Raw genomic sequence first — 27,900 nt, forward strand, 5'->3', positions numbered from 1 at the left:
AGGAGGCTCCTCAGCGCTAGCCTCAGATCAGCGCGAGCCACGGTCCCCTTCATGTTGGCTCAGGAAGGAGAGGAATGGGACCGCGGCTCGCGCTGATCTGAGGTTAGTGCTGAGGAGCCTCCTGCACACGCGGTCCCAATCACCTCCTTCCTGAGCCAACATGAAGGGGACCGCGGCTCGTGTTGATCTGAGGCTAGCGCTGAGGAGCCTCCTGCACAGCGTGGCTCTTCTCCGCAGCCCAGTGGAAGGAGTTGCTGTCCCTGCCATCGTGATCCTGGGGTATTTTGCTTGCACGCTTGCAAAGATCAAAGTTGTCACAGTCCTCCCTTCATGATGATCATTTGATGACATCAGTGCCTCACCAGCCATAAACCTCACCGCACGTCACTGCTTTGTGGGCATGATGTGGCTTGGTGGGTGTGGCTTAGTGGGCATGGCAGGGGAAGGATACTGCAATATCTCCATTCCCACCCCACTCTGAAGCCAGCCAGAGGTGGCATTTGCCAGTTCTCCAAACTACTCAACCTTTCTGCCACCGGTTCTCCAGAACCTGTCAGAACTTGCTGGATTTCACCCCTGCCAAGGACAACTCATGACAATCCTGAGCTACAACTTTTCTCCTTTACTGTTCTCCAAAGATCATCAATGAGCGGACTAGCTCCTCATAACATCATTCATGTTAAGACTGACCTGTTGCCTTCTCCAGCCATCCCTGGAAATCAGCCATCATGCTGGGAAGTCCCTCGACAGCTTCTGCAAGTGGCAGAAGGCTATTGTGAGCCTCAGCAGTGATGGGAACGCCATTCCTGACAACGGCATCGCTAACCACGACACTGCGGTTTTGATCACCAGGTAAGCCTCTTAACTTCGGGGGAGGTAGGGTTGGAGTGGATGGAGATGAAAAGCCATCACAGACAGCCCTTGAGTTATGGCCATTTGTTTAGTGACCATTTGAAGTTATGATGATGATGATGAAAAACAGTCCTTGCATTTAAAGCTGTGGTGGCGCAGTGGTTAGAATGTAGTACTGCAGGGCTACTTCTTCTGACTGCCGGCTGCAAGCAGTTTGGCAGTTCGATTCTCACCGGCTCAAGGTGGACTCAGCCTTCCATCCTTCTGAAGTCAGTAAAATGAGGACCCAGATTCTTCCTCCTCCTCCTCCTCCTCCTCCTCCTCCTCCTCCTCCTCCTCCTCCTCTTCCTTCTTCTTCTTCCTCTTCTTCTTCTTCTCCTCCTCCTCCTCCTTCTTCGCCTTCTTCTCCTTCTTCTTCCTCTTCTTTTTCTTCTCCTCTTCCTTCTCCTCCTCCTCCTTCACCTTCTTCTCCTTCTTCTTTTTCTTCTTTTTCTTCTCCTCCTTCTCCTTCTTCTCCTCCTCCTCCTTCTTCCTCCTCCTCTTTTTCTCCTCCTCCTCCTCCTCTTCCTTCTTCTTCTTCTTCCTAGTGTATTCCCAAAGATGCAGGGTCTGCTTTTCTGATAATTGAACACCACTTTGCACGGTCCGCTCCAGGGTGCAGACCCATGGCCTGCAAATCTTTGTTGATGATACCTTGCCATCTTTTTTGAACGCCCACTGGCCATTGACTTCTAGTTGGTAGGCAGTCTTGGCCATGGTGAAATTGTTGGGAAATATGCTGACTCTGTAAGCTGCTTAGAGGGGGCTATAAAGCATTATGAAGCAGTAATATACCAATAAGTCTAAGTTCTGTTGCTATTGCTATAACCATTGCCGCCACTGCCTGGTTGCATGATCAGAATTTGGGTGCTTGGCAACCAAAATGTATTCACAGCGGTTGCAGCATCCTGAAGTTACGTGATCCCCATTTGCAATGTTCCCAGCCGGTTTCAGACAAGAGAAGTTAATGAGGGAACCAGGATTTGCTTAACAATTGCATGATTCACTTAACAACCGCAGTAATTTGCCGCAGCAAAAAAAAAAGGTCATAAAATCAGGCACAATTCCCTTAATACAATACAATGCAATACAATACAATACAATAGTAGAGTTGGAAGGGACCTTGGAGGTCTTCTAGTCCAACCCCCTGCCTAGGCAGGAAACCCTATACCGTTCCAGACAAATGGCTATCCAACATCTTCTTAAAGACTTCCAGTGTTGGGGCATTCACAACTTCTGGAGGCAACTTCTGTTCCACTGATTAATTGTTCTAACTGTCAGGAAATTTCTCCTCAGTTCTAAGTTGCTTCTCTCCTTGATTAGTTTCCACCCATTGCTTCTTGTCCTACCCTCAGGTGCCTTGGAGAATAGTTTGACTCCCTCTTCTTTGTGGAAACCCCTGAGATATTGGAACACTGGTATCATGTCTCCCCTAGTCCTTCTTTCTCTTAAGCTAGACATACCCAGTTCCTGCAACCATTCTTCATATGGTTTAGTCTCCAGTCCCCTAATCCTCTTTGTTGCTCTTCTCTGCACTCTTTCTAGAGTCTCCACATCTTTTTTACATTTAATGGCTAGCTTGCTTAGCAACAGAAGTCCTTGTCCCAATTTCGGTCATAATCAAGGACTATCTGTGGTGCTTCTGTTGAAATGCAGTTTCTTCCTATCCTTGTAGTTTACTTTTATGAAATAAAACCTTCATATTTCTTTCTTTCTATTTGCTGGAACACTACTACTTTGCCTGACTCAGCTCTGAAATCCTCCAAGATAACCACTGTTTCTCTGGGGAACGACGTATTTCTGGGGAATTATCTCTTTTGTCTCCCTTCATTCTTGATGTGCACGATAAGAAAGGGAAGAGAAATATGCTAACATGGAAAGTCTTGTCTTTCAACACAACTGCTTGAGCAATTGCTTATGAGTCTTCCCACCGAGTCTCTGGGGCATATTTACACAGCCAAACCTTGGACGAAGAACGAAATGCCTTGTAAAACTTCTCTGTGTCTCATAAATTCCGCATCTCCAGATAACATCCTGCTGTGCTTTGGAGTTTTGGGTGGGTTTTTGTTTTTTTTCTCGAAGGGTAAAAGAGTTCATTGGTTTGGTTTTTGCAAAAGACACACATGTCAGTAAGAGATGAACCAGGAGGAAACTTACAAAATTAAGGTTTAGCCCATCTGTCCATATTCATATCCCATTTGTAACCCACACAAAATTAAACGTAAAGATTCCCCTCGCACATAGGTGCTAGTCGTTCCTGGCTCTAGGGGGACGGTGCTCATCTCAGTTTCAAAGCTGAAGAGCCAGCGCTGTCCGAAGACGTCTCCGTGGTCATGTGGCCGGCATGACTAAACGCCGAAGGCGCACGGAACGCTGTTACCTTCCCACCAAAGGTGGTCCCTATTTTTCTCCTTGCATTTTTACGTGCTTTCGAACAGCTAGGTTGGCAGAAAATTGCACACAAAATTTGGAAGCCATTTTTTTGCAGCCGTATCAAATGAAGTGAAGTTTCAGGAAAAAGGAAGAGCCAATGTCTGGAGCGACAGCTATTAACGCTAAGTTTGACCGTGTTGCTTGCAAGGATTTATAGGCAATTACAAGGATGCATGATCACCACGATGTTGCAGTGGTCAGTTGGATAACAATTGCTCAGGTGGCTTTCAGAGGGAACCTGTTTAATTTGAATTTCCCAAAATATTACATGAACTGAAATAGAATCTGCCTTTTTGAAGTTTGCCACATGGTGTTCTTTTCAGAACAGTGTACAAAGAGGCATACGGGAGATCTGTTTTGGAGAAATGCACATACATATTTAACACCAGAGGTGGGCTGCTCATGGATTGGCCGAACCGGTAGCGGTGGTGGCGGGCAGCTCCTCCCATCCACCCAGATACTTCTGTGTGTGCGTGAGCACGAGTGAACTGGTAGCGCCAGGATTTGAAATCCACCTCTGGTTAATACCTACGAATTTTCAACCAGACTTTTAAAAAAAAACATAATGAAATTAAATAAGAAGTAATGAATTTCAAATTTGGAAAAAAAAGTGAAAACTCACCTGAATCTCATGTTGGGGAAAAAGCAAACAGATGAACAGAACAATTTGGTGGCAATTCTTTACCCTTCCAGTGAATGAAAATGTTAAAATCAAACAAGTTTTGGCATAGTACGTCTACTTTTGCAGTTATTTGGGTACAATTTCTGTCTTTAAAAACATGGCTGCCAGTTTCTCCCTCTCTGTTTGGCTCAGCGCAAGAGAGAACAATGTATTCACAATTTCCTTGCTTCTGTTGGGTATTCCAGAGACACCATCTCATGTCTGACTATGTTCGATCTTCAACAGAAACTTAGGGTCTTTTCCTTCTTGCCCATAACCAAGGCATAAACATGTGGTAGCCCCATAACAATGGCTTCCTCTCATCCCTACCCCATGAGTAAGACAGGCTTAAGTCATCCTTGGCTGAAGTGTTTTCCCCCTTTTCCTCCTACATTGTCAGTCTCAGGATATGTAAAATCTGTTAAAACATCTTCCCCGTTACTTTGGAGGAAAATCAGGGGACTGGCAATGACTTAAGAAAAGAGGCAGTTGAGGCTGGAGAGAAATCAGCAATATAAAGACAGCAACTTTCATGCCAGTACGGATAGTGACTGACTTACGACCACATTGGATCCCAATGTTTCTGTTGCTAAGCGAGGCAGTTGCTCAGTGAATTTTGCCCCATTTTACAATCTTTCTTGCCACAGTTGTTAAGTGAACCATTGCAGTTGTTAAATTAATTGTTAATTAGTTGTTAATTGAAGACGGCTTCTCCGCTGACTTTAAATGTCTACGGAGATTCTCAGCTATCCAGGGCATACTTACCGCCCACGACACTCCGCAATGCTTCAGCTGCTCGACGGACCGTCGCACAGGCGCCCTACGCTCCATGCGCGAAAGCCCTGATCAGCTCAAATACCGGTAAGTAGCGCAGGCGGGTGGGCCCTCCAGAGCACCGTACCGGAACGGTACCTGGTACTTTCAGCAGGCACCAGTACACCCGTACCGGGGCATACCGGTCATATTCCACCACTGTTCCACACCCATTTGCACCACTCAGGTGACCCTGAGGACACAGATAAATCTCCAACTGGCCTCAATGACTCTCTAAAAGGATGCAAATGACCAGCTGTCTGCAAGGAGTATAAATCCTTCCGTTCCCCACCCTCCAGTCAGAGCTGAAGAAGCTTCTTGGATGAGAAGCGAAACGTCTTCAAAGAGAAACCAGAAAGTCCAGTTGCCTTTTGAAAAAAATGCACCTTTGGGTCTCCACTGACTTTGCTTGTCAGAAGGTCGCAAAAGGTGATCACACGACCCTTGGACACTGCAGCCGTCATAAATACAAATCAGTTGCCAAGGGTCTGAGTCTTGATCCTGTGACCATCGGGATGCTGCAATGGTCATAAGTTGGACAAATGGCCATAAGCCACTTTTTTTCAGTATTGTTGTAAGTTTAAATGGTCACCTAAAGCAGAGGTGTCCAAAGTTGGGAACTTTAAGACTTGTGGACTTCAACTCCCAGAATTCCCCAGCCAGGCTGGCTGGGGAATTCTGGGAGTTGAAGTCCACAAGTCTTAAAGTTCCCAACTTTGGACACCCCTGACCTAAAAGAAAGGACTTTTTTTTTTTGCTGATGTTCAGAGGGGTGGAGATTCTTAACTGAGCAGAGAGGGAAGCCTTAAGTTCAAGTTATTATCAAATAACTCAACTTTATCAAATTCCCAGGCAACCCATAACTCTCCAAGACCCCGTTTTCAATCCTGTGCCTCTAACAAGCAGTTTAGCAAAGCACAGGGAGTCCTTGACTTGGCAGCATTCATTTAGCGACTTTTCAAAGTCATAACAGCACTGAAAAAAAGTGATCTACAACCAGTCCTCATGCTTACAATTGTCACAGCATGCCTGCGGTCACGTATGTTCTGACCTAGGCTTCCCCAAAAAGCACGAAGCAGATTCCTGGTCCCAACAAAACCCCTTTTATTAAACGAATGTGAATTCCTCTCGTTCACATTTAGCAAAGGCCTGGCAAACAGTCTTTCGAAGGTGAAGTTATGACCACAGACCTTATCTAGCTTGGGAAGCTGCCATGTAAATATTTGCCAAATGAGGTGCTGTGCAAGGAAAGACTGGGCACAGAGTCTCTGAGATTCACGGACAGATCTTCACACTCCTGAAACGAATGAATGAATACGAACGAATTGTTTCCTGCAAAAGCCCACCCCCCTTTCGCTCCTCTTATTTCCTTTGGGAGGAGCCATTCACCGTCCACCTGTGGCTTTTCTCCCAAGTCTCCCAAGTCTTAGTTGTTCTTTTCTTCTGGTAGCTCTGCACATGCACACACTGAGAACAGGCTCCAGTTGTTCCTCTGCCTCACTGCTCTCTAGCTCTGAAGGCAGCTGAGAACTGCCAAACTGCCTTGGCCCTATCTCTGCCTCCAACGCAGAGCCCTCGACAGCCTTCCCCAGACTCCAGGACTGGCCCATGCTCCTCCCCAACCTCCTCACTGTCCGTCTCACAACAATGTGATCAAAATTTGGCTGCTTGGCAACCGAAGTGCGTTTACGATGGTTGCAGTGCCCCAGTATCTTACGATCAACATTTGCAATGTTCCCAGCCAGCTTCCAACAAGCAAAATCAACGGGGGATTTTCACTTAATGACCGTGTGATTCATAGCAACTGCAGTGATTCACTTAACCACGGGGGAAAACGTTTGTAAAATCAAACACCTTGCTTATCAGTGGAAATTCAGTTCCCAATTGTGATTGAAAATTGAGGGCTACCTTTGCTAGGGAAATCTTTTGCTTTAGTGGTCTGCTTGTTTTTCTCCCCCTAGTCACCAAAGAAGTTGGGAAATTGAATTTGATGGACCCTTGGTCAGACTCAGCAGGGCTCTTAACATAATGATGAGTGGTTGCCAACAATTAAAATCAAATTCCTTTCATCCCTCTCAGCGGGCCAATTTATTCGTATTGAATTATTTATATCCTGCCTTTATTATTTTAATGAATAGCTCCAGGTGGCAAACATGCCAAATATTCTTTCCTCCTCCTGTTTTCCCAACAACAACCCTGTGAGGTGGGTTGGGCTCAGAGAGAGAGAGAGAGAGAGTGACTGGCCCAAAGTTATCCATCTGGCTTTCGAAGGTGAATTGCAGGGCCCATTTTATTTTATTCAAACATTATTTCCAGGAGATGGTTGTAAACATGCCCACTGATGAAAAGGCAAATATTGGCGTCAAAATTTAGCCTTATGTACCCCACCCACTCTATGGTATTTCCATAGATTCTTCATTTGGTGATTATTTTCCGGGCAATAATCCTGCAGAAACCACAGCTAGCTTGATCAGTGCAATGGAATCTGATCTAATATGGCATTTTTCTTTTGTTTCTTCTCTCTTCCCCTCCTTCTAGATACGATATTTGCATTTACAAAAACAAACCCTGTGGAACTTTAGGTAGGTAAAAAAAAAACATGCCATCAAACGCTTTATCGTTATAGCCTACAGTAATTTTTTTATGCTGACTTTTTTGAAGTGGAAAAACTTTACTCGGGCTGGGATTATACAACTCAGTAACTACCATAGGCCAAAATGGGGTTTATCTATCACAGGGGGTCTCCACACTTTGCAACTTTAAGACTTGTGGACTTCAACTCCCAGAATTCCTTAGCGGGACATGCTCGCAGGGGAATACTGGAAGTTGAAGTTCACAGGTTTTAAAGTTGCCAGGTTTGGAGACAAATACTGCTGTCAACATGACAATAGGTGCCTCAGGATGTTGTTATGAAAAGTTGGATCATCAGGCATATAAATTGCATCATTTTCACCCTGTGTCTTTACCCAATCCAATAGAAATAAGTAGAGCATGACTTTAGTAGAGCATGCCCAATAGCAGACAATGGGTTTACTTAATGACTGCACTATTTGATTAATGACTGCAGCAGTCACTTTACCAGGTCCATTCTGGTCGTAAGTCAAGGACTACCTGAAGTTGTATTTGTAAGCCCGTTATATGGGTAAGGCAATTACATTTTGCTTATCTGGTTTTATAGCATCTTGGGGTGAATTCAACCGATTAGGTGGTAACCTGGTCTTCCTTTTAGTGATATCTTTAATTCTGGTTTCTTTTACGGATACAGTTGGCCTGGGAGTAGGTTTATATATAGCACCGGTAGTAGCATGGCCTAAGGAGAAGTATGCACGGCCACATTTGTTGGCTAGGGTGAATGGATGAGACAGGACTCAGGCTTCAATGACAAACAACAGCTCTTTATTAAACAACTATTTACAAATCCAGACTGGCCTGTCTGACAGCTAGCCCTTTTATAGGCAGCAGTCAGGCGGCTCAGCCAATCGGCTCTTGAGTATTTTCCCGGCCGGAATGGAGGATCTTGGTGGAGCCTATTGCTCCAGTCTCAATATGTAACATCATTGGCTAAGAGTTCTGGGAGTTGTAGTTAAATGCATTTGTAGAACCATTCACTCATTGCTTGCAAAGAATGGCTGAATGAGACCTTTCAGTCTCTCAAAAAGTTTCAAATAGTGAACTGGGATTGTCCGTTGTGGCAACTTGAGGTAGATGAAATTTGTAACTGACTCTCAAGTAGGGGGCCTGGAGGGCAGCAATGTAATAGCTTTGATCAGTGGTGAAATTCAAAAAAATTTTACTACCGGTTTTGTGGGCGTGGTGTGGCTTGGTGGGCGTGGCTTGGTGGGCGTGGCAGGGGAAGGATACTGCAAAATCTCCATTCCCACCCCCTTCTGGGGCCAGCCAGAGGTGGCATTTGCCCCTTCTCCGAACTACTCATAATTTCCGCTACCGGTTCTCCAGAACCTGTCAGAACATGCTGGATTTCACCCCTGGCCTTGATATAATTAATAATATGGAAAATGTATTGTTGTTTTTAAGGTGATGCCTATTAACTTGGCTTTAATACTGGCTCAGGAATTCTGGGAGTTGAAGTCCACAGATCCTAAAGGGGGAGGGGGCGTAGTTCCCACTCCTGCTCTAGCAGATGAGCTAATTAATCAACATTTTAAAATCAAAAAACTGAATTGGGAAGTGGGCTATAGCCACACAGTGGGTAGGCTTCGCTTCTGCTCCCCACAGTAATCTTTTCCCTTTCCCAGGATTGGCCCCTGTGGGTGGGATGTGTGAACGTGAAAGGAGCTGCAGCATCAATGAAGACCTCGGCTTGGCCACAGCTTTCACCATTGCTCACGAGATAGGCCACACGTAAGTCTACTGCCATCATTCCGCTTGTGGCATATGCAAGCAACGTTCATGCTCCTAATTTATTTACTTATTTAGAAGATTTGTATTAGAACTTAGACTTAGAATAGCCTTAATGTCACGTTGAATGTACACTAATCGGCATGCATTAAAATGAAATTTAGTTGCATACAGCTCTCAAAGGGTCATCACCTCTTATATACACTACGTAAACATAGATAGATGATAGATAGATAGATAGATAGATAGATAGATAGATAGATAGATAGATAGATAGATGATAGATAGATAGATAGATAGATAGATAGATAGATGATAGATAGATAGATGATAGATAGATAGATGATAGATGATAGATAGATAGATAGATAGATAGATAGATAGATAGATGATAGATAGATAGATAGATAGATAGATAGATGATAGATAGATAGATAGATAGATAGATGATAGATAGATAGATAATAGACAGACAGACAGACAGACAGACAGACAGGAAAGAGGTAGGTACCGTAGGTAGGTAGTAGGCAGGCAGGCAGGCAGGCAGGCAGGCAGGCAGGCAGATAGATACAAAATTATTCATATACCTACATCTATACGTATAATATATAAACACCACAGTCTAGTTCAGATGTGTACATGTTCATGACGAGAAATGCGAATCTTGTGAGTTTACCAGACAGATGGCCTAGGGAACAAAGCTGTTAACAGAATTGGGTCGTCCTGCTAGAAATACTTTGAAACCTCCTCCCAGAGGGGAGCAACACAAACAGAAACACATGGCGACTCAAGGCAGCTTACAAGGACATAATAACACAAAAGAAAAAACTAAATAAAAATAATAATAAAAAATAAAAACAATAACCCCTTACCCCTCCACCTGGGCAACCGCACACATTTATACCAGCCATTTAATGGTGGGATTAATCCATCCAGTGGTGGGATTCAAATAATTTAACAACCGGTTCTCTGCCTAATGATGCCTTCCAACAACCAGTTCACCAAGCAGCTGAGAGCGTACTGGTATGGTGGCTCTTTTGGCCCGCCCGCCCGCTCTCTCTATCTGTTTTTATGGCAAACGGCAAAGTGCGCATGCGTGCACAGTGTGCAGTGCCTGGGCAAACCCCAACAATCAGCTGGTTGTCACAGGGGCTGTAGATTGCACATGCATGCGCAGCGCAAGTCAGGCGTGTGTGCGAACAGAATGTGCGAGCACGTGATCAGCGTACTAGTAGTGACAGTAAGAGCAACCCCTCACTGTCCCAAAGTGGTGCGAACTGACTGAATCCCACTACTGGCTCCATCCTGCTCTGGATTCCCCAGGCCCACTGGCAGAACCACATCTTCAGGGGCTTCCGAAAGGGCGTTAGTGCACCCATTTCGGGTTTCCATCTTCCTTGGATGGGGAAGGCCCTTCCAGAAGTAACCAAAAAATTATAACGTTTCTCCCCTTTCCCAGGTTTGGCATGAACCATGATGGTGTTGGAAATAGCTGTGGAGCCCGGGGACGGGAGACGGCTAAACTCATGGCAGCTCATATTACTATGAAGACCAACCCCTTTGTGTGGTCAGCATGCAGTAGAGATTATATAACCAGCTTCCTGGAGTAAGACTTGACTCACTTCGTTATCGAATATTCCTCATCCCTTAAAACTGGGGTTCTTTTCTCCCAAATCCTCGTTATTCATAACCTGTGTGCTCCTTCCCTCTACCCCTAGCTCTGGAATGGGACTCTGCCTGAATAACGCTCCACCCAAGCAAGACTTCATCTACCCTACGGTGGCTCCAGGACAAGCCTACAATGCAGACGAGCAATGCCGGCTTCAGTACGGAACAAAATCTCGCCAGTGTAAATATGGGGTAGAGAAGCCTTCCTGCTTTTCCTCTTGATTCCCAAGGGGTTGGAAGGAAGGAGTTTTAGCTAGGCGAGAACATTGCAGGTAGTCCTCGACTTACGACCACTCACTTAGCGTCCATTTGAAGTGATGACGAATCCAAATAAAGCTACTTAGGATTCCAAGTTATCCACATCCAGCTCCCTCCCTCTGGGGCCATGTGACCATATTTTTGATGCTTGGAAACTGGCTCACATTTGGGGCTGTGTCAGGGTTCCAAGTAATACGCCCATAGTAAACAGAACTCTGAGGCAAGTAGGTTTCTCGAAGAACAAGTTTATTGGACATATCATATTGGCATAGACTGGTGAAAACCGACTCTAAAGGTTTTCACCTAATTAAAAGTAAAAATTTTCCCCCTTTCCCAAACAGTCACATGGTCCAATCAAGGTGCTGCCCAGTTGCTTGGAAACTTCACTCCTCCTCTCTTCAGCCACCTGTGGGAATGTCCTTGGTTCTCAGGGGAAACTATTGTGTTTTGGCTACAAAATCCCAGCTATCTTTATGCCTATCCCTCAGCATTATTGTGGCAACACTGAAGCCTCCAAGATGGCCTCAGTCTGGCTAGCTTCAGAGTTGACAAGCTGTTTGTAACATCCTGTGATCACATGACCCAAAATTTAAGGTGTTTTTACTGAAAACCAGTGTGTACTTCTGGTTTCCAGCAAAAAAAAACTGCCCATAGGGAACAATAGGTTCACTTAACAAACACCACAGCAGAGGTTTTAAAATTAGCTGCCATCACCCACTATACGACTGTCACAATTTTTGCATCAATCACAGTGGTTGGCAGCAGTTTTTCATAGCTATTAGCTATGTCTAACTTCTCCTGTATTTTTGGTTATTTCTGGTCAATCTTAGTAATGTGCTTTTATGCCTATCAGACTGACAGCTTACAAGGAATCAGAGAAGCTGGTGCACTCCTTGAAGCCAGAACATAATGTTCCTTGTAGTGCTTTCAATGTCCCCCAATGAAGAGCAAATCTGCAAATGGATTTCTTTTTGTATCTGTAGGAGAAAAACACACAGAGACACTCAGTGTTGTGGCCCACCAGCCGCCAGCAGAGCTGGCAGCAAATTCGGACACTGAGGAGGTTGGGGAAGAACATGGGCCAGTCTTGTAGTCTGGGGAAGACTCTGATGAGTGGTCTGTGTCGGAGGCAGAGAGGGGGCCATAGCCGTATGCCAATTATCAGCTGCCTTCAGAGTCAGACATCAGTGAGGCAGACGAACAGCTGGAGCCTGTTCCTAGAGTTGCCAGACGAAGGGAACAGCTAAAGAACAGGGGTCGACTTGGGAGGAAGGCCACAGGTGGACGATGAATGGCCCCTTCTAGAGGAAATAAAAGAGGAGCAAAAGGGGAGTGGAGTTTGCAGGAGACAATTAGTTCGCTTAATTGGTTTGTGACTCTCGGAGACTCCTTGCCAAGTCTTGCAGCTATCGGCCTGTCAGCTCTCCAAGCCAGATAAGGTCTGTGAGTGTAAATCCTCCCTTGAAAGACTTTGCTGGATGTGAATGAGCAGAATTCAGAGTCAATTAATAAAAGGGGTTTTTGTCGGGACCAGGAGTTTCCTTCATGCTCATGGGAAGCCTCGGTCAGAACAGTTACATCTGCTGTAAAATCATAGAATCATAAACCCTAGACTGGGGAGAGACTTTGGAGATGTTCTAGTCCAATCCCCTGCCCAGGGGAGGAATGTTTAGCGCATCCCAGATATAAGGCTGACCAAACTTTGCTTGAAAACCTCTAATGATGGAGCCACTATTTCGGAAGGCAGCTGTCCCACTGCTTAATAGTTCCCATAGACTCCTTGTTTCAATAATGAGAACAATTAATCAATGGAACAGCTTGCCTCCAGAAGTTGTGAATGCCCCAACACTGGAAGTCTTTAAGAAGATGTTGGATAGCTATTTGTCTGAAACGGTATAGGGTTTCCTGCCTAGGCAGGGGGTTGGACTAGAAGACCTCCAAGGTCCCTTCCAACTCTACTATTGCAATTTGGCTCTCCAACTACAAAGCGTCTATCTGTTGATTCTCATCTTACTTCAGGTATAGGTAGTCTTCAACCTACAACCGTTTATTTAGCGACTGTTTGAAGCTACAACAGCGCTGAAAAAACAACAAATAATGACTGCTTTTCACACTTACAACCATTGCAGCATCCTCAGGGTCACGCAACCAAAATGTGGATGCGTGGAAACTGGTTCATATTTACGACGGTTGCAGTGTCCCAGGGTCATGTGATCACCTTTTGCAACCTTCTGACAAGCCAAGTCCACGCGGAAGCCTAATTCAATTCACCACCGTGTTGCTCATTTGACAAACACGGTGGTTCACTTAACAACTGTGGCAAGAAAAATGGTAAAAGGGGGCAAAACTCACTTAATGACTTATCTCGCTTAGCAACAGAAAAGTTGAGCTCCGTTGTGGCCGTAAGTCGAAGACTACCAGTACTATGGAAGATAAGCCCACACCCTTTCCCCTGTGATATTCATTCATTTGCGGAAAACTTGCAGCTGTGTGTTATCAAGTGGAAGACATTGCAGTTAGTAATGAACTACAATTGTACAATTGTAGTTCATTACAAACACAACCTTACAGGTAGCCCTTGACTTACAACCATTTGTTTATTGATATTCAAAACTACAGTGGCACTGAAAAGAAATCGCTTAGAACCATTCAGCACACTTACCGCCACGGTGGCGCAGTGGTTAGGGTGCAGTACTGCAGGCCACTTCTGCTGACTGCTGGCTGATTGCAATTTGGCAGTTCAAATCTCACCAGGCTCAAGGTTGACTCATCCTTCCATCCTTCCGAGGTCAGTAAAACGAGGACCCAAAATTGTTGGGGGCAATAGGCTGACACTGTAAACCGCTTAGGGAAGGGTGTAAAGCAATGTGAAGCAGTATCTAAGTCTTTTAAGTGCTATTGCTACAACTGAAACAGAATCCCCATGGACACCTGATCCAAATTTGGGCACTTGGCAACCAGCATATATTTTATGAAGCTAGCAGCATCTCAGAGTCATGCGATCAACATTTGTGACCTTCCCAGGCAGCTTCTGACAAGCATAGTCAATGGGGCAAGCCTTATCTGCTTTACAACCACATGATTCACTTAAATCAGGGGTGTCAAATTCGATTTCATTGAGGGCCACATCAGGGTTGTGTTTGACCGGGATGGGTGTGCCCAGGGTGGGTGTGGCTAGCTCAACGTCACTCGTGTCAGGGGCGCCTGTGGTGGCCCAAGCACTCTGCTATCGAAAACAGGCTCACGAGCTCCATTTCCGGCTGCAACAGCCTCCCGCAACCCTCTGTGCACGCAGCCCTCCCGAACTCAATTTTCACTGACAGAGGCACCACGGGCTGGTCCCTCGCTGTTTCCAGGGTGCCTCCCCCCCTCCCGCCAGGCCAGATCCAAGCATCCCGTGGGCCTTGAGTTTGACACCCTTGACTTAATTGCACTGATTCTGTGATCAACCATGACAATCAAGGTTGTAAACTTAGGTGTGATTCTCTTAACCACTGCCTTTCTTAGCAATGGAAATTCTGACACCCAATTATGATAGTAAATTGAGGATTACCTGTATTGTATAGCATTTCTTCTTTTGGACCTGATTTTATATATATATATATATATAATATATATATATAAAATATTCATGTTCACAGAGTAAGTGTGCTGACTAAAGGTAGCCACATATGGGAAAATGAACATATCCTTATATTTATAGAACAAACCTGTTCTGATTATTTATTGCTATAATTCGTACGCTCAACATTTGCATTTGTCTTTAGGAATGACTTCATAATTTTTTATGGCGGTTTGGAAAACCATTTTCCTGCTTCTTTCAGATAACTGAAAGATTGCTATCGGCACTCCCATTCTTAATTCAGATCTACAAATAGCTAGGGAAGCAATTAACGTGTTTATGTTGATGCAAGCTTACGCAGTTTGCTGTCTCTGAAGAAGACAAGGGTACAAATTTTGTAAATTCGAGAATTGCATTCTAATGTATGCTCATAAGGAGAAAATGCAGATTATCAAAGACAGTGGATTAGAAAAATCTAATGCAGAAATGTGCAGAAATGGCCTATAAAATGATCCTTGGACAATCTGCAAAAAAAAAAAAAAAAATCATGTGAGTTTCCAGGAAAAAAATTAAAAACATGCATAAATCAAGGCTGAAACAATTGATTCAAAACTACTTATGGCTGGAAAAATGAAAAAGTCAGCTAAACCAAAACTGAATTCACTCAGCTCCGTATCCCACCCCATGACTCTTCTTGGCACTCTCTCTTTTCCTGCTTCTACAATCCATCAACTGTTATTTTGTTTGTCATCCAGGAAGTTTGCAATGAGCTGTGGTGTCTTAGCAAGAGCAATCGGTGTATCACCAACAGTATTCCAGCTGCAGAAGGGACCATATGCCAGACCAACACCATTGAAAAGGGGGTAAGGAAAAACCACGCTATCAGGAAGGGATAAGCATCTCAGACCTGGCCACTGGAACAGAGGTGGGTTCCTACCAGTTCGCCCCAGATTGGGCGAACTTATAGTGGCGGTGGTGGGAGGCTCCGCCCACCCACTCGGACACTTCTGCGCTTGCATAGAAGCATTGCACAAGCGGGCAAGTGCGCACACATGAGTGAACTGGTAGTAAAATAAATTGAAGCCCGCCACTGCACTGGAAGATGTGTGGACTACAACTCCCAGAATTCCCCAGCCAACATGAAGTGCATATAGTATTTTCCAATTGCCAAGATTGAAAAACACTGATCTAACTTATGGTTCGAATTCCAGAAGGAGCTGATGAGTGCTAAAAATCTTGAAATAGCTATGCTAGTCTCCCTTTATTTCTTTGTTGGTAAATTTAAATTGAACACTGATCTAATTAGTACAGTATAAGGGACACAGTGGCTCAGTGGCTAAGGCGCTGAGCTTGTCGATCAGAAAGGTTGTCAGTTCGGCGGTTCGGATCCTTAATGCCATGTAATGGAGTGAGCTCCTGTTACTTGTCCCAGCTTCTGCCAACCTAGCAGTCCGAAAGCACGTAAAAATGCAAGTAGAAAAATAAGGACCACCTTTGGTGGGAAGATAGCAGCATTCCGTGCACCTTCAGTGTTTAGTCATGCCGGCCATATGACCACGGAGACGTCTTCGGACAGCGCTGACTCTTTGGCTTTGAACCGGAGATGAGCACTGCCCCCTAGAGCCAGGAACGACTAGCACTTATGTGCGAGGGGAACCTTTAATCTTTAATTAGTACAGTAAAGGCTCATTGCTCAGTAATAGCACATCTAGTCTTTGCCTGCAGAAGATTCCAAATTCACCTAAGCATGGACCACAGAAATATTTCTGCCTAGTACTGTGATTCTCTGTAACAAATGAGCCCATTTGAGATGACTTCCTGTTTTGTTTTTTGGATAAATCAGCCATATTTTCAAAACAGTGAAGATTGGGAGCCTCGAGGAGCTGGGGGCAAAGCATTGGTGACATATTCAAGGGTATTCAGATAGTCCTCGATATACAACCGGTTGTGACTGAAGTTACAACAGCACTCAAAAAAGTGACTTACTAATCTGACCTCGGCTTCTCCAGCAGCACGAAGCTGAAGCCGAGTCCCAATAAACCTCTTTAATTTAGAGTGAATTCCTCTCCAGCAAAGTCCCGACCCACAGTCTTTCAAGATAGTTCTCAATTACTGACCTTTATCAGGCTTGGAGAGTGGCTGATATCTTTCAGACGCTGCAATACTTGGCAAGAATGCAGGAATGAACTAATTGTCTCCTGCAAGCTCCCCTCCCTTTTCATTCCTCTTTTATTCCCTATGGGAGGGACCATTCATCGTCCACCTGTGGCTTTACTCCCAAGTCAACCCTTGTTCCTTAGCTGTTCTCTTCGTCTGGCAACTCTGTGCATGCGCACACTGGGAACAGGCTCCAGCTGTTCTTCTGCCTCACTGATGTCTGACTCTGAAGGCAGCTGATAACTGCCAGACGGCCCTGGCCCCCTCTCTGCCTCCGACACAGAGCCCTCCTCAGAGCCTTCCCCAGACTCTAGGACTGGCCCATGTTCCTCCCCAACCTCCTCACTGTCCGAATCTGCTGCCCGATCTGCTGGTAGCCAGATTTGCTTAATGACCCCGTGATTCCCTTAACTGCAGTGGTTCACTTAACAACCATGACAAAAAAAAGGTGATTAAAATTGGCCGTGACTCAACAACACCTTGCTTAGCAACCGGTCTCAATTCTGGCTGTAACTCAAGGACTAAAGTAATAGGATTATGAACAACCCCTTTGGGTTTCTGCAATATTGCCTCTGGTTTTTTTTCTCCGTCCACCTTGCCTCCACCTTATACAGTGGTGCTACAAGCGGGAATGCGTACCTTTTGGCATGCAGCCAGAAGGGGTAGATGGAGCATGGGGCACCTGGTCACCCTGGGGAGAGTGCAGCCGGACCTGCGGGGGAGGTGTTTCCTCATCTACTCGCTATTGTGACAGTCCAAGGTAAGCGGTCCAATGTCAACATTCGGTGCATAGCCCTTTGGACCCACAACGATGCATTCTTTCCCTTCTTTTTTTTCCCCAAAAGGCCAACCATTGGAGGAAGGTATTGCCTAGGGGAACGAAAGCGCTACCGGTCGTGCAACATTGATGTGAGTAACACTAACCACAAACACACTTTGCAGCATCCTAGAAATTTAGAGCCGGAAAAACTGTTTAGGCTATCAAGTCTAACCCTCTTTTTTTCAGTGCAGGAATTCCTATTAAGTCATCCCCAGACAATGATGCGTAGTGTCTGTGTCAGACATATCTGGAGGCAGGAGGAGAGCCCACCTCTTTCCTGGGAAATTGAGCTTCTCTTTTTTTTTCTCTAATACTCAAGTGAATAAGCCTCCCTGTGTTTTAAAGCCATTATTCCATGTTCTGCACATTATTTCATTTGATAGAGACTAGTCTGGGCCTATTTTCTGACGTTGTTTCAGGTACCTGAGGAGTTATGGAAAATAAAAAAAGGAAGGAAGGAAGGAGGGAGGGAGGGAAGGAAGGGAGAAAAGAAAGAAAGAGGTAAGGAACGAAGGAAAGAGGGAGGGAGGGAAGGAAGAAAGGAAGAAAAGAAAGTAAAGAAAAAGAGGGAAGAAAGGAAGAAAAGAAAAGAAAGAAAGAAAAGAAAAAGAAAAAGGGAAGGAAGGTAGGTAAGAAGGAAGGAAGGAAGGAAGGAAGGAAGGAAGGAAGGAAGGAAAGAAAGATCAACACATACATCCTCCTTGGTCTTTTCTTCTTCAGGCTAGTATTTCTCAACCTTAGCAACATGAAGATTTATGGACTACATTTCCCAGAATTCCCCAGCCTGCATGCTGCTGGGGAAATCTGGGAGATGTAGTCCACACATCTTCACATTGCCTAGGTTAAGAAACATTGCTCTAGAACAGGGGTGTCAAATTCAGGTTGTCACTGCAGAGTCACATGATATATCAGGACTTCCCCCCCCCCTTTGCTAAACCGGGCATGGGCGTGGCCAGCACGTGACAGATCCGGTGTGCAGGTCGCGAATTTGACACTCCTGCTCTAGACTAAACATCCTACTTTCCTAGCAGAACACATTTCCATGCATCCTTTTTGCTCTTCTCTGAAACAGGTCTGGTTTTTTTCTGAACCCTTCTTAAAAATGGATGCTCAGAATCAGACACGATACCTAACCTGGCATCAGAACCACTACCATGTTTTCCCCAAAATAAGACAGGGTCTTATTTTCTTTTGACAGCCCCCCCCCCCCACATAATAGGCACGTGGCCTTATTTTCGGGGAGGTCTTATTATTTTTGAGGTGCAGGAGGAGGCGAGCGTGGCCACCTCGTGGCTGCTGCTGTGTTGCAATATTTTTAGGGAGGGCTTATTTTCAGGGGAGGGTTTATTTTAGCGCATGTGCTCAAAAGCCTGATTGGGCTGATTATCGAGGCAGGTCTTATTTTCAGGGAAACAGGGTAATACTTCTCATACTTGCAAACTGCACTTCTTTGATGCTGCCTGAAATTGCATTTAGCTACAAGGAATTTTGGGTTGGCCAGCTGGTCAGAATTCATAGAATATTCTTCAAACCTCATGAGTCATTTGGGTTGAAAGATAATTCAACATATTAATCCTTGCTCGGAACTGTTGTTTAATAATGTGCAGTTGAGACTTTACCCTGTTTGTACCTCCCACTATGCCTGCTACAAGTGTCCTCAAAACTGCACCAAACAGCTTGTTTCCCCCTCCCCCTCCCCCCCGGGCAATATTTTGAAATTAAAAATCAGTTTCAGATAATCTTTGGGGGAAATGATGATCAAAATTACCCTTTTACAGAGCTGTGAGAGGCATCAGTTTCCCTGTGTTGTATATTCCCAGAATACGTCCATCAAGAATTGCAGTGTTCACAAATGCTTAATCAGGGCAGTTAACAATATCAGGTCTGCATTCATTCAAAATACCTAAGCATGGTCAGTTTTACCTTCAGTTGGTGGCATGGGATGTTAGTTTTGTTATGTTTTTGTTTTGGGGCTATGCATTGTGTGAATGCATAGAGGGACGTGGTGGCTCAGTGGCTAAGATGCTGAGCTTGTCGGTTTAGAATGGTCAGCAGTTTGGCAGTTTGAATCCCTAGCGCCGCGTAACGGAGTGAGCTCCCGTTACTTGTCCCAGCTTCTGCCAATCTAGCAGTTCAAAAGCATGTAAAAAATGCAAGTAGGAAAATAGGGACCACCTTTGGTGGGAAAGTAACAGCGTTCCGTGCGCCTTCGGCGTTTAGTCATGCCGGCCACATGGCCATGGAGACTTCTTCGGACAGTGCTGGCTCTTCAGCTTTGAAACGGAGATGAGCACCGCCCCCTAGAGTTGGGAACGACTAGCACTTATGGGCGAGGGGAACCTTTACCTTTTATTGTATGAATCTAGAGCACTTGACTAATTAATGGTTCAGTCTATTTATTATAGGTGAACCAGGGGTGGGTTCCTGCCAGTTCTAACCTCTTCTATAGAAGAGGTTCCACAAATCTACAGTGCCGTTTAGAACCGGTTCCAGCTCCCTCCCCCCGCCCGTCCGCACATCATCAAGATGAAGAGCGAGAGGAGGAATTCTGGGAGTTGAAGTCCACAAGTCTTAAAGCTGTCAAGTTTGAACACCCCTGGTTTTTTTTTTCTAAAAGGTTAGGGGTGCAAGGGTCTTGTAACTTGACAGCTTTAAGACTTGCACACTTCAATGCCAGAGTTCCTGAGCCAACATGACTGGAGGAGGAATTCTGGGAATTGAAGTTCACAAGTCTTAAAACTGTCAAGTTTGAACACCCCTGGGGTTATTTTTTCTAAAGAGTTAGGGGTGCAAGGGTCTTGTAACTTGACAGCTTTAAGACTTGCTTGCTTCAAATGCCAGAGTTTCTGAGCCAACATTTTGGTTGCTAAGCAAGAGCATTGTTAAGGGAGTTTCACCACTTTTTACAAGTTGGCCACACCCATCCAGTCACATGACTGCCAAGCCACTCCCACCCAGTCAAATGGCCAGCAAGCCACTCCCACCCAGTCACATGGCTGGCAAGCCACTCCCACCCAGTCACATGGCCAGCAAGCCACTCCCACAAAGCAGGGCACACCCACAGAAGAGGTTCTAAAAAAATTTGAAACCCACCACTGAAATTGTCTGCATATTCAGCCACAGAATTCCTTGTACAGGGAGTCTTCAACTTACAACCACAATTGGGAGAAAAAAAATCTGTGGCTAAGCAAGGTGGTGGTTAAAGTGAGTTGTGCTTCGTGTTGCGACCGTTTTGCCAGGGTTCTTAAGTAAATCACTAAAGTTGTGAAGTGAATCATGTGGTCATTATGTGAATCTGGCTTCCCCCATTGGCTTTGCTTGTGGGAAACCATCTGGGAAGGTCACAAATGGAGCTCACATTAACCCTGGGATGTTGGTGCTACCATTATGCATACATGCTGGTTGCCAGGCGCCCAAATTTTGATCATGTGACCCTGGGGAGGAGGCTACAGTGGTTATAGATGCAAGGACAGGTTGTAAGTCACTTTTTTCAGTTTGATGCACTTTTGAATGGCTGCTAAGCAAATGGTTGTAAGTTGAGGGCTTCCTATATGTAGTACTTTTTCATATATAATAGTTAAGAGTCACAAATAGATTTACTTTCTATTTGAATATATCTCAATGCAAAAACAAAAACGCCAACCTTTTCCTGGAGACCCTACATTTCAAGATTAATGTCGTGGGCTGCCAACAGAGGAGGAGGTTGGGGAGGAACATGGGCCAGTCCTGGAGTTTGGGGAAAGCTCTGGTGAGGGCTCTGCATCGGAAGCAGAGAGGGTACCAGGGCCGTATGCCAGTTATCAGCTGCCTTCAGAGTCAGACATCAGTGAGGCAGACGAACAGTTGGATCCTGTTCCTAGAGTTGCCAGATGAAGAGAACAGCTAAAGAGCAGAGGTCAACATGGGAATAAGGCCACAGGTGGATGATGAATGGCCCCTCCCATAGGGAATAAAAGAGGAGCAAAAGGGGAATGGAGTTTGCAGGAGACAATTAGTTCGCTTAATTGGCTCGTGACTCCTTGCCAAATTCTGCAGATATCGGCCTGTCAGCTTTTCAAGCCAGATAAGGTCTATGACTGTAAATCCTTCTTTGAAAGACTTTGCTGGATGTGAATGAGCAGAATTCAGAGTCAATTAATAAAAGGGGTTTTTGCCGGGACCAGGAGTTTCCTTCATGCTCTTGGGAAGCCTCGGTCAGAACAGTTAAGCTCCATCCTAACAACCAAGTATTTTTATTTCACCATCATGATGGTTTTGATCAGGAGCCAGAAATAGCGTTACCATGTATGCATTGGTGGACATAACTAAACCCAGTTGTTGATAAATCATTCTGGAATTTTCCTTTCTTCCTTGATTCTCACCCTGCGTTAGGATTGTCCTCCTGGGTCAAAAGACTTCCGAGAGGTTCAATGTGCAGAATTCGATCACATCCCCTTTCGGGGCAAATATTACACCTGGAAGACGTACCGAGGGGGTAAGTGTAGCATTTTCCAATAGCTTCAACATCCACATGGCCTTAATATAAGCGGAAGTTAACCGAATTTTGCAGAGTGGGATGCTTTTTGCATAATTGTCCAACTGTGTTTTGTTCCCAGGGCAACTTATTCCAATCCTATCTGTGCTTTTCTATGTTTTCTCTCCAACAGTCAGTGAGAATTCCATGCAGGTTGAATCCTAAAGGCCTTAAATATTTTTCTTAGGAAGGTTTTGAGTTGGGTTGGGGTTTTATGCATGGTATGTAAAGTTTAACACTCAGAGAATTGAAGCTGCTATTAGCATATTTGCAAGAGGCATGATGGCTCAGCGCAGGGGTGAAATCTTCTTATCTTTGCCACCGGTTCGGTAGCAATGTGAGCACACAACGTGCATTCCCGTCACCTACAGGACCTTCCGCGCATGTGCAAAGTGTGCCCGCAAAGGTAAGCAAACAGCGACAGGGGGGGGGGGGAAATCTGCTGTGATTTAGATTAGCTAGAAAGCAGGAAATCAGGCGAACAGGTAGCATTTTTACTACCGATTCGGGAGAACCGGTCCAAACTGGTAGCATTTCACTCCTGGCTCAGTGGTTAAAGACGCTAAGTATGTCGGCTGGAAAGCTGACGGCTTGAGTTCAAGACCCAAGCACTGCGTTGCGGGCTGAGCTCCCATTACTTGCACTAGCTCCTGCCCATCTAGCAGTCCAAAAGCAAGTAAATGTGAGTAGATGAATAGGTACCACTTCAATAACGGAGTTCTGTGCCCCTCAGTGTATAGTCATGATGGTCACATGACCACATAAGTGTCTTCGGACAATACTGGCTCCCTTGGCTAAGAAATGGAGATGAGCATCGCCCCTCCAAGAATCAGACTCAACTGAACAGGGGAAACCTTTTCCTTTATTAGCATATCTAAACAGCTACTGTCTGGCTTCTGTCATGCTCTGTAAACAAAGGATGCCTTATCCTTGGGTCAGCAACCCATGGCTCTGGAGCTGCATGTGGCTCTTTCATCCTTCTGCTGCGGCTCCCTGTCGCCAGTTGGCTCCACAATTGATAGGGCTTTCGGTTAGGAAAAAGGATGCTGTGCTAGGAGGAGACTCTATGGTGGGGGAACCGGGCTTCCAGTTAGGAGCTTTGTGGCTCTTTGAGTGTTTAAGGTTGCCGACCCCTGTGCCTTATCCTATCTGACTCCTGCCAACTGTACAATATTGTATTCTTACAGGCCAGTCTAACTGACCAATCAGTCCCCTCATTTGGACCAATTGAGACATGCTTGTGGCCCTCCAGGGTACAATTGCATTGAAGCAATAAAAACACAAAGTTATTGGAAGAGTTAAATCAATTTTTACACATCCGTTTATTGCTTTGGGATTCTACTTTGTCCTGCAGTCTCTTCCTAATTTTTGAAGGACATAATGTTCTTTTTAAATGCTTTCAAGGTTGTTGAAAATTTGCCTTTTCTCTATCGCCCTCTTTATAAGTAAACAATTGGCCTATGTTTATTGTGTTTTGAGTTATTTTTTCTTATAAAAAGGCTATATTTAATATAGTTGTGAGGTCCAACAGGAAAATAGCCTGGGAGAAAAACTGAAATTTCAATAACTTATTTCACCTTTACCGCTTTGAATCTTAATATCTTGTGTTAAGCAATGGAGTAGTGAGGAGTTGCTATGGCTTAAGGCATCAGTTGGCCTTAATCCAGCTGTGCAAATAGAGAAAAATGAGAGATACCATATTTTTCAGTGTATAAGACACATCTTTTTCCCTCAAAAAAGAGGCTGAAAATCTGGGTGCGTCTTATACACTGAATACAGGATTTTTGACCTCCCGAAACCCCACTCCCTTCACCAAAATGGCCGTGCATAGTTTGTAGGAGGCTTTCAGAGAGTTCCTGGGGGCTGTGAAAAATGGGCAAAAAACGGGGCGTTTCCGCCCCCCCCCCCGCCCCCGAGCACTCTACAAGCCTCCTAAAGGCTATCCATGCCTTTTTTAAAAAAAAAAAACAACGGGGCCGTTTTTGCAAAAAACAGGCCATTTTTGGGAGGTTTGCAGAGTGCAAAAAACGTTTTTTAAAATTGCCTCTTCAAAACCTTTTTTTTTATTAAAAGAGTTTTATACAAACAAATTTTCCCCCTTTTCACCCTCCCGCCATACAATGTAAATCTCATACAGATGCTATGCCCCCCCAACCCCCCCCCAAAAATTTTCTCATTCAAATATTATACTAAACACTTTACCCCCTCCCCTCCCCCATCTTAAAATAGATTACTCATTCACATATTATACCCCCTCACCTCCCAACTAACATAATATAAGTTTCTCTTAAAGTAACAATAGCCCATTGATCCCATCTTCTAAGTTAGTTGAACATATATAAATCATAATATAAATTTCTCTTAAAATAACAATATTTCATTAATCCCATCTTCTAGATTCTAGATCTTCAAAACCTTGATGTGTCTTATACTCCGGTGCATCTTATACTCCGAAAAATATGGTAGATAGAAAAGAGAGAGAGAGAGAGAGAGAGAGAGAGAGAGAAAGGCAAGGCAGGTGCTTTTCCAGGCAGCTCCTATTTTTCCAACTCTGATCTACAACTGCAAAAGGAGGCACAACAAGGGGACTGCGTAGCTCAGGCTTTTTTTCAGGGATTGTGTGTGGAATTTCACATTCCCCACCCCTCCTACTCTCAGTATAGAAAGAGCTACAAGGCCGCAGACAGAAACAAGGCCCAGGAAAGGCTGTGGAGAGGAAGCCAGACAGGGAAGATTGTGGGGAAAAAAGGATGAGTTTTCACGGTGAATGATTATCGTGGCTAATTTCTTTGGGAGAAGAGCTACAGGATGAAGAAGGAAAAGAAAAAGAAAAAGACCACGTAATGAAAACAGAATTTGAAATGCTACAGCAGTGTTTCTCAGCCTTGGCCACTTTAAGATATGTGTGGACTCCCAGAATTCCAGCTGTCATGTTCAGGGGTGGGCTTCAAAAATTTTAGCAATCTGCCTGGTTGCAGGCTGGGTGTGGCCATAGTGGGCGTGGTCTAGTCGGCCTCCTGCACCATGGCGGCGGGGGTGGGGGGCGCTTTCGCCTTCTCCAGGCTCTGGAGGCTTTCCTTGAGCCTCTGGGAGGGCAAAAACTGCCTCTCCCGGGCTCCGGAGGCCTTCCGGGAGGCCGGTTTTCCCCCCTCCCTGAGCCTCCGTGCGGGCCCTGCATTTACCTCACATCAAAAATGGGCCGTGTGAAGACTCCTGGGAGGTGCGGGGTGGGCGAGGCCAGCCAGGAGTGGGATTTGGAGTTCTCCGAACCGGCCATAACGTTAGCTACGGCTTCTCCCGAACCCGGGCGAACCTGTAGCAGCCACTCCTGGTCATGTTACAGTTAAAGTCCACACATCTTAAAGCCACCAAGATTGAGAAACACCGTCCTATGGTGTTTGTTCTGAGGAAATAACGTTTCCCCCAGGAACTAGGCATTTATAATTCTTTAGGTAAAGAGGGGGGAAAGTGCAAGGGAAAGAAAGAAGCTGTCTGGGGAAGGACATTTTCTGGCTAGCATGTTGCAGCTTTCATTCCCCGCTAAGGAAAAGTTTGAAGGGAAAAAAATTGTGCGGCTTCCAGCCGCTGAGAGCTTGCCCACCCAGATATACTGTGCAAGATTTTTATGTTGGAAAGAATTCCGAAGGTCACCCAGTTCCCTGCTCTGGGCCGAAATCTTGCAACTTCAGCATTCTTGGCAGGCAAATTTACAGCCTCTGCTTAAAACTCCTGCGGAGAACAAAAGGCCATCGTTTCTTGAGGTAGTTTGTTCCAAGGCCAAACAGTTAATAGGAAGGTTCTTTTTTAGTTTTAGCCCAATGGCTGCCCTTCCACTTCTCCACATTAGTTCTTCTGTGGAATCACAGAAAGCAGTTTCACATTATTGTCCCTCGTATAGCTCGTGTTACAAGAAACATCCATTTGGTTCAGTGCCAAGTGGGGAGAAAGACACTGGAAACATGGGGGCTGATTGGAAAGACGGTTTATTGATGAACAGGGCCACGTGGTTTAGGTCCTGGGCAATGAGCACCTGGAATTGAGAGAGAGAAAGGTATTTATACCCTCTCTTGGGCCTTGCCCTTGAGCTCCCTGTTCCTGTGCAAGAAATGTGTTCTATCGGTTGTCGTAGGGGTCACTGCTAACCTTGTAGGTTTTCTGAGTCAAGCTTGGTTGAAGCTTGCCGGGTGATGCATTGCCCCCAGGTGACTTTGTAATGCAGTGAGCCCTGCTGCTAGATAATCCTATAATATCCTAGAGGGTCATGTCTTAATCTGGTGCTTCTCAACCTTGGCAACTTTAAGACCTGAGGACTTTATAACTCCCAGAATTCCTCTACCAAATTGGCTGACTGGAGAATCCTGGGAGTTGAAGTCCAAGTGTCTTTAAGTTGCCAAGGTTGAGAAACACTGTCTTAATCAGTGGTGAAATTCAATTTTTTTTATTACCGGTCCTGTGGGTGTGGCTTGGTGGGCGTAGCAGGGGAAGGATGCTGCAAAATATCCATTCTCACCCCATTCCAGGGGAAGGATACCTCAAAATCTCCATTCTCACCCCACTCCAAGGGAAGGATATTGCAAAATCCCCATTCCCACCCCACCCTGGGGCCAGCCAGAGGTGGTATTTGCCGGTTCTCTGAACTACTCGAAATTTCCACTACCTGTTCTCCAGAACTTGTCAGAACCTGCTGAATTTCACCCCTGGTCTTTTTTAATATTTCCTATAATATTTTGTTCTTCTAGGAGAGGGGTGGGTGCTAACTTTCTACACTAGTAAGGTAAATAATTGGAGGGGGAGAGAGAGAACCAGCATTGTGCTTTCCTTTAATAAAGGCCAAACCTCCTAGGTTTTTTTTTTTAAATACTCTTTCCAGGGCTTGGTTTCTTGATTTACCAGCATTCTTGTCACTTTCCCTTAAACATGCTTAGCTCCTTAAACAAATCCCAGACCTTTGGCATGTGGCTCAAAGGTCAAGTATGGCCCTTGGCCAAAAAAGAAAAGAAAAGAAAAAAAAAACCCACCAAAGCTGCATATCCTGGCTTACGTCCTTCGAACTGAGATTCCTTTCCACTGTTCCATCTGTTTTTGCTAAACACTCAGACATGGCCATTCAGCCAAACCACCTCTGAGACATCTGTTAATAAGCTCCAGGTTTCTCAGCTGCTAACCCTCTGAAGGAGCTGAGCAGTGTGGGACTCCAGGAAGCCAGAGCTGAAATGAATTTAAAATATAAGGGGACAGATGGATATGCAATCAACTTCCTTCCTTCCAGATTTGTAGGCATGGCTTCAGTTTTTGACTCTCCTAGTCGAAAGAGGTTCCTCTTTCGCTTGCTGATACAATAGCCAGGGTTCACACAACACACTTAAGCAGGTCAGTTCAGGGTCCAGAAGAAGACCCACGAGGCTTGATTTTCTTCAAAGTTCCATTTTATTAGAGATGTCATATTGGCACATCTGGGAAGTTTCCAGGTTTTGCACACCTAAAAGAAAGTTTAAGTTCCTGCCCAACACCCACATGTCCATCACATGGCCCAATCAGGCACCGTCCCAATTGGAGATACCTCCCAGTTACGCCACTCCAGCTGCAGAGCAAGATGACCTTGACTTTCTGAGAAAGGAATGTTATTTTGACTGCATCTACCCACTCCATATAATTCCCTCCTCCCAGTTTCCCACAGCAATAAATGTGGCAGGCCTGTTAGTAAAGGGTATTGTTTAACCCAAAATAATATCAGGGAACTTGTGAGTCCTCCCGTTTCTGCAAAT

The 27,900-nt window shown here is 45.1% G+C and overlaps 1 protein-coding gene across 2 annotated transcripts in view; it reads left to right on the plus strand.

The window, feature by feature from the left end:
• The window catches only part of ADAMTS10 (ADAM metallopeptidase with thrombospondin type 1 motif 10), a 78,879-nt gene that overhangs the window by 23,989 nt on the left and 26,990 nt on the right, over positions 1 to 27,900 (plus strand). For both annotated transcript variants that reach the window (XM_081958314.1, XM_081958315.1), the window contains exons 7-15: positions 707 to 852; positions 7,337 to 7,380; positions 9,055 to 9,160; positions 10,617 to 10,763; positions 10,876 to 11,017; positions 15,401 to 15,508; positions 17,417 to 17,562; positions 17,648 to 17,711; positions 21,994 to 22,096. In XM_081958314.1, the coding sequence (XP_081814440.1) occupies positions 707 to 852; positions 7,337 to 7,380; positions 9,055 to 9,160; positions 10,617 to 10,763; positions 10,876 to 11,017; positions 15,401 to 15,508; positions 17,417 to 17,562; positions 17,648 to 17,711; positions 21,994 to 22,096 (1,006 nt within the window). The remainder of the gene's footprint in view (positions 1 to 706; positions 853 to 7,336; positions 7,381 to 9,054; positions 9,161 to 10,616; positions 10,764 to 10,875; positions 11,018 to 15,400; positions 15,509 to 17,416; positions 17,563 to 17,647; positions 17,712 to 21,993; positions 22,097 to 27,900) is intronic.

The sequence above is a fragment of the Natrix helvetica genome (genome assembly GCF_964273705.1).
Source record: "Natrix helvetica genome assembly, chromosome: 1".
Classification (NCBI taxonomy): domain Eukaryota; kingdom Metazoa; phylum Chordata; class Lepidosauria; order Squamata; family Natricidae; genus Natrix; species Natrix helvetica.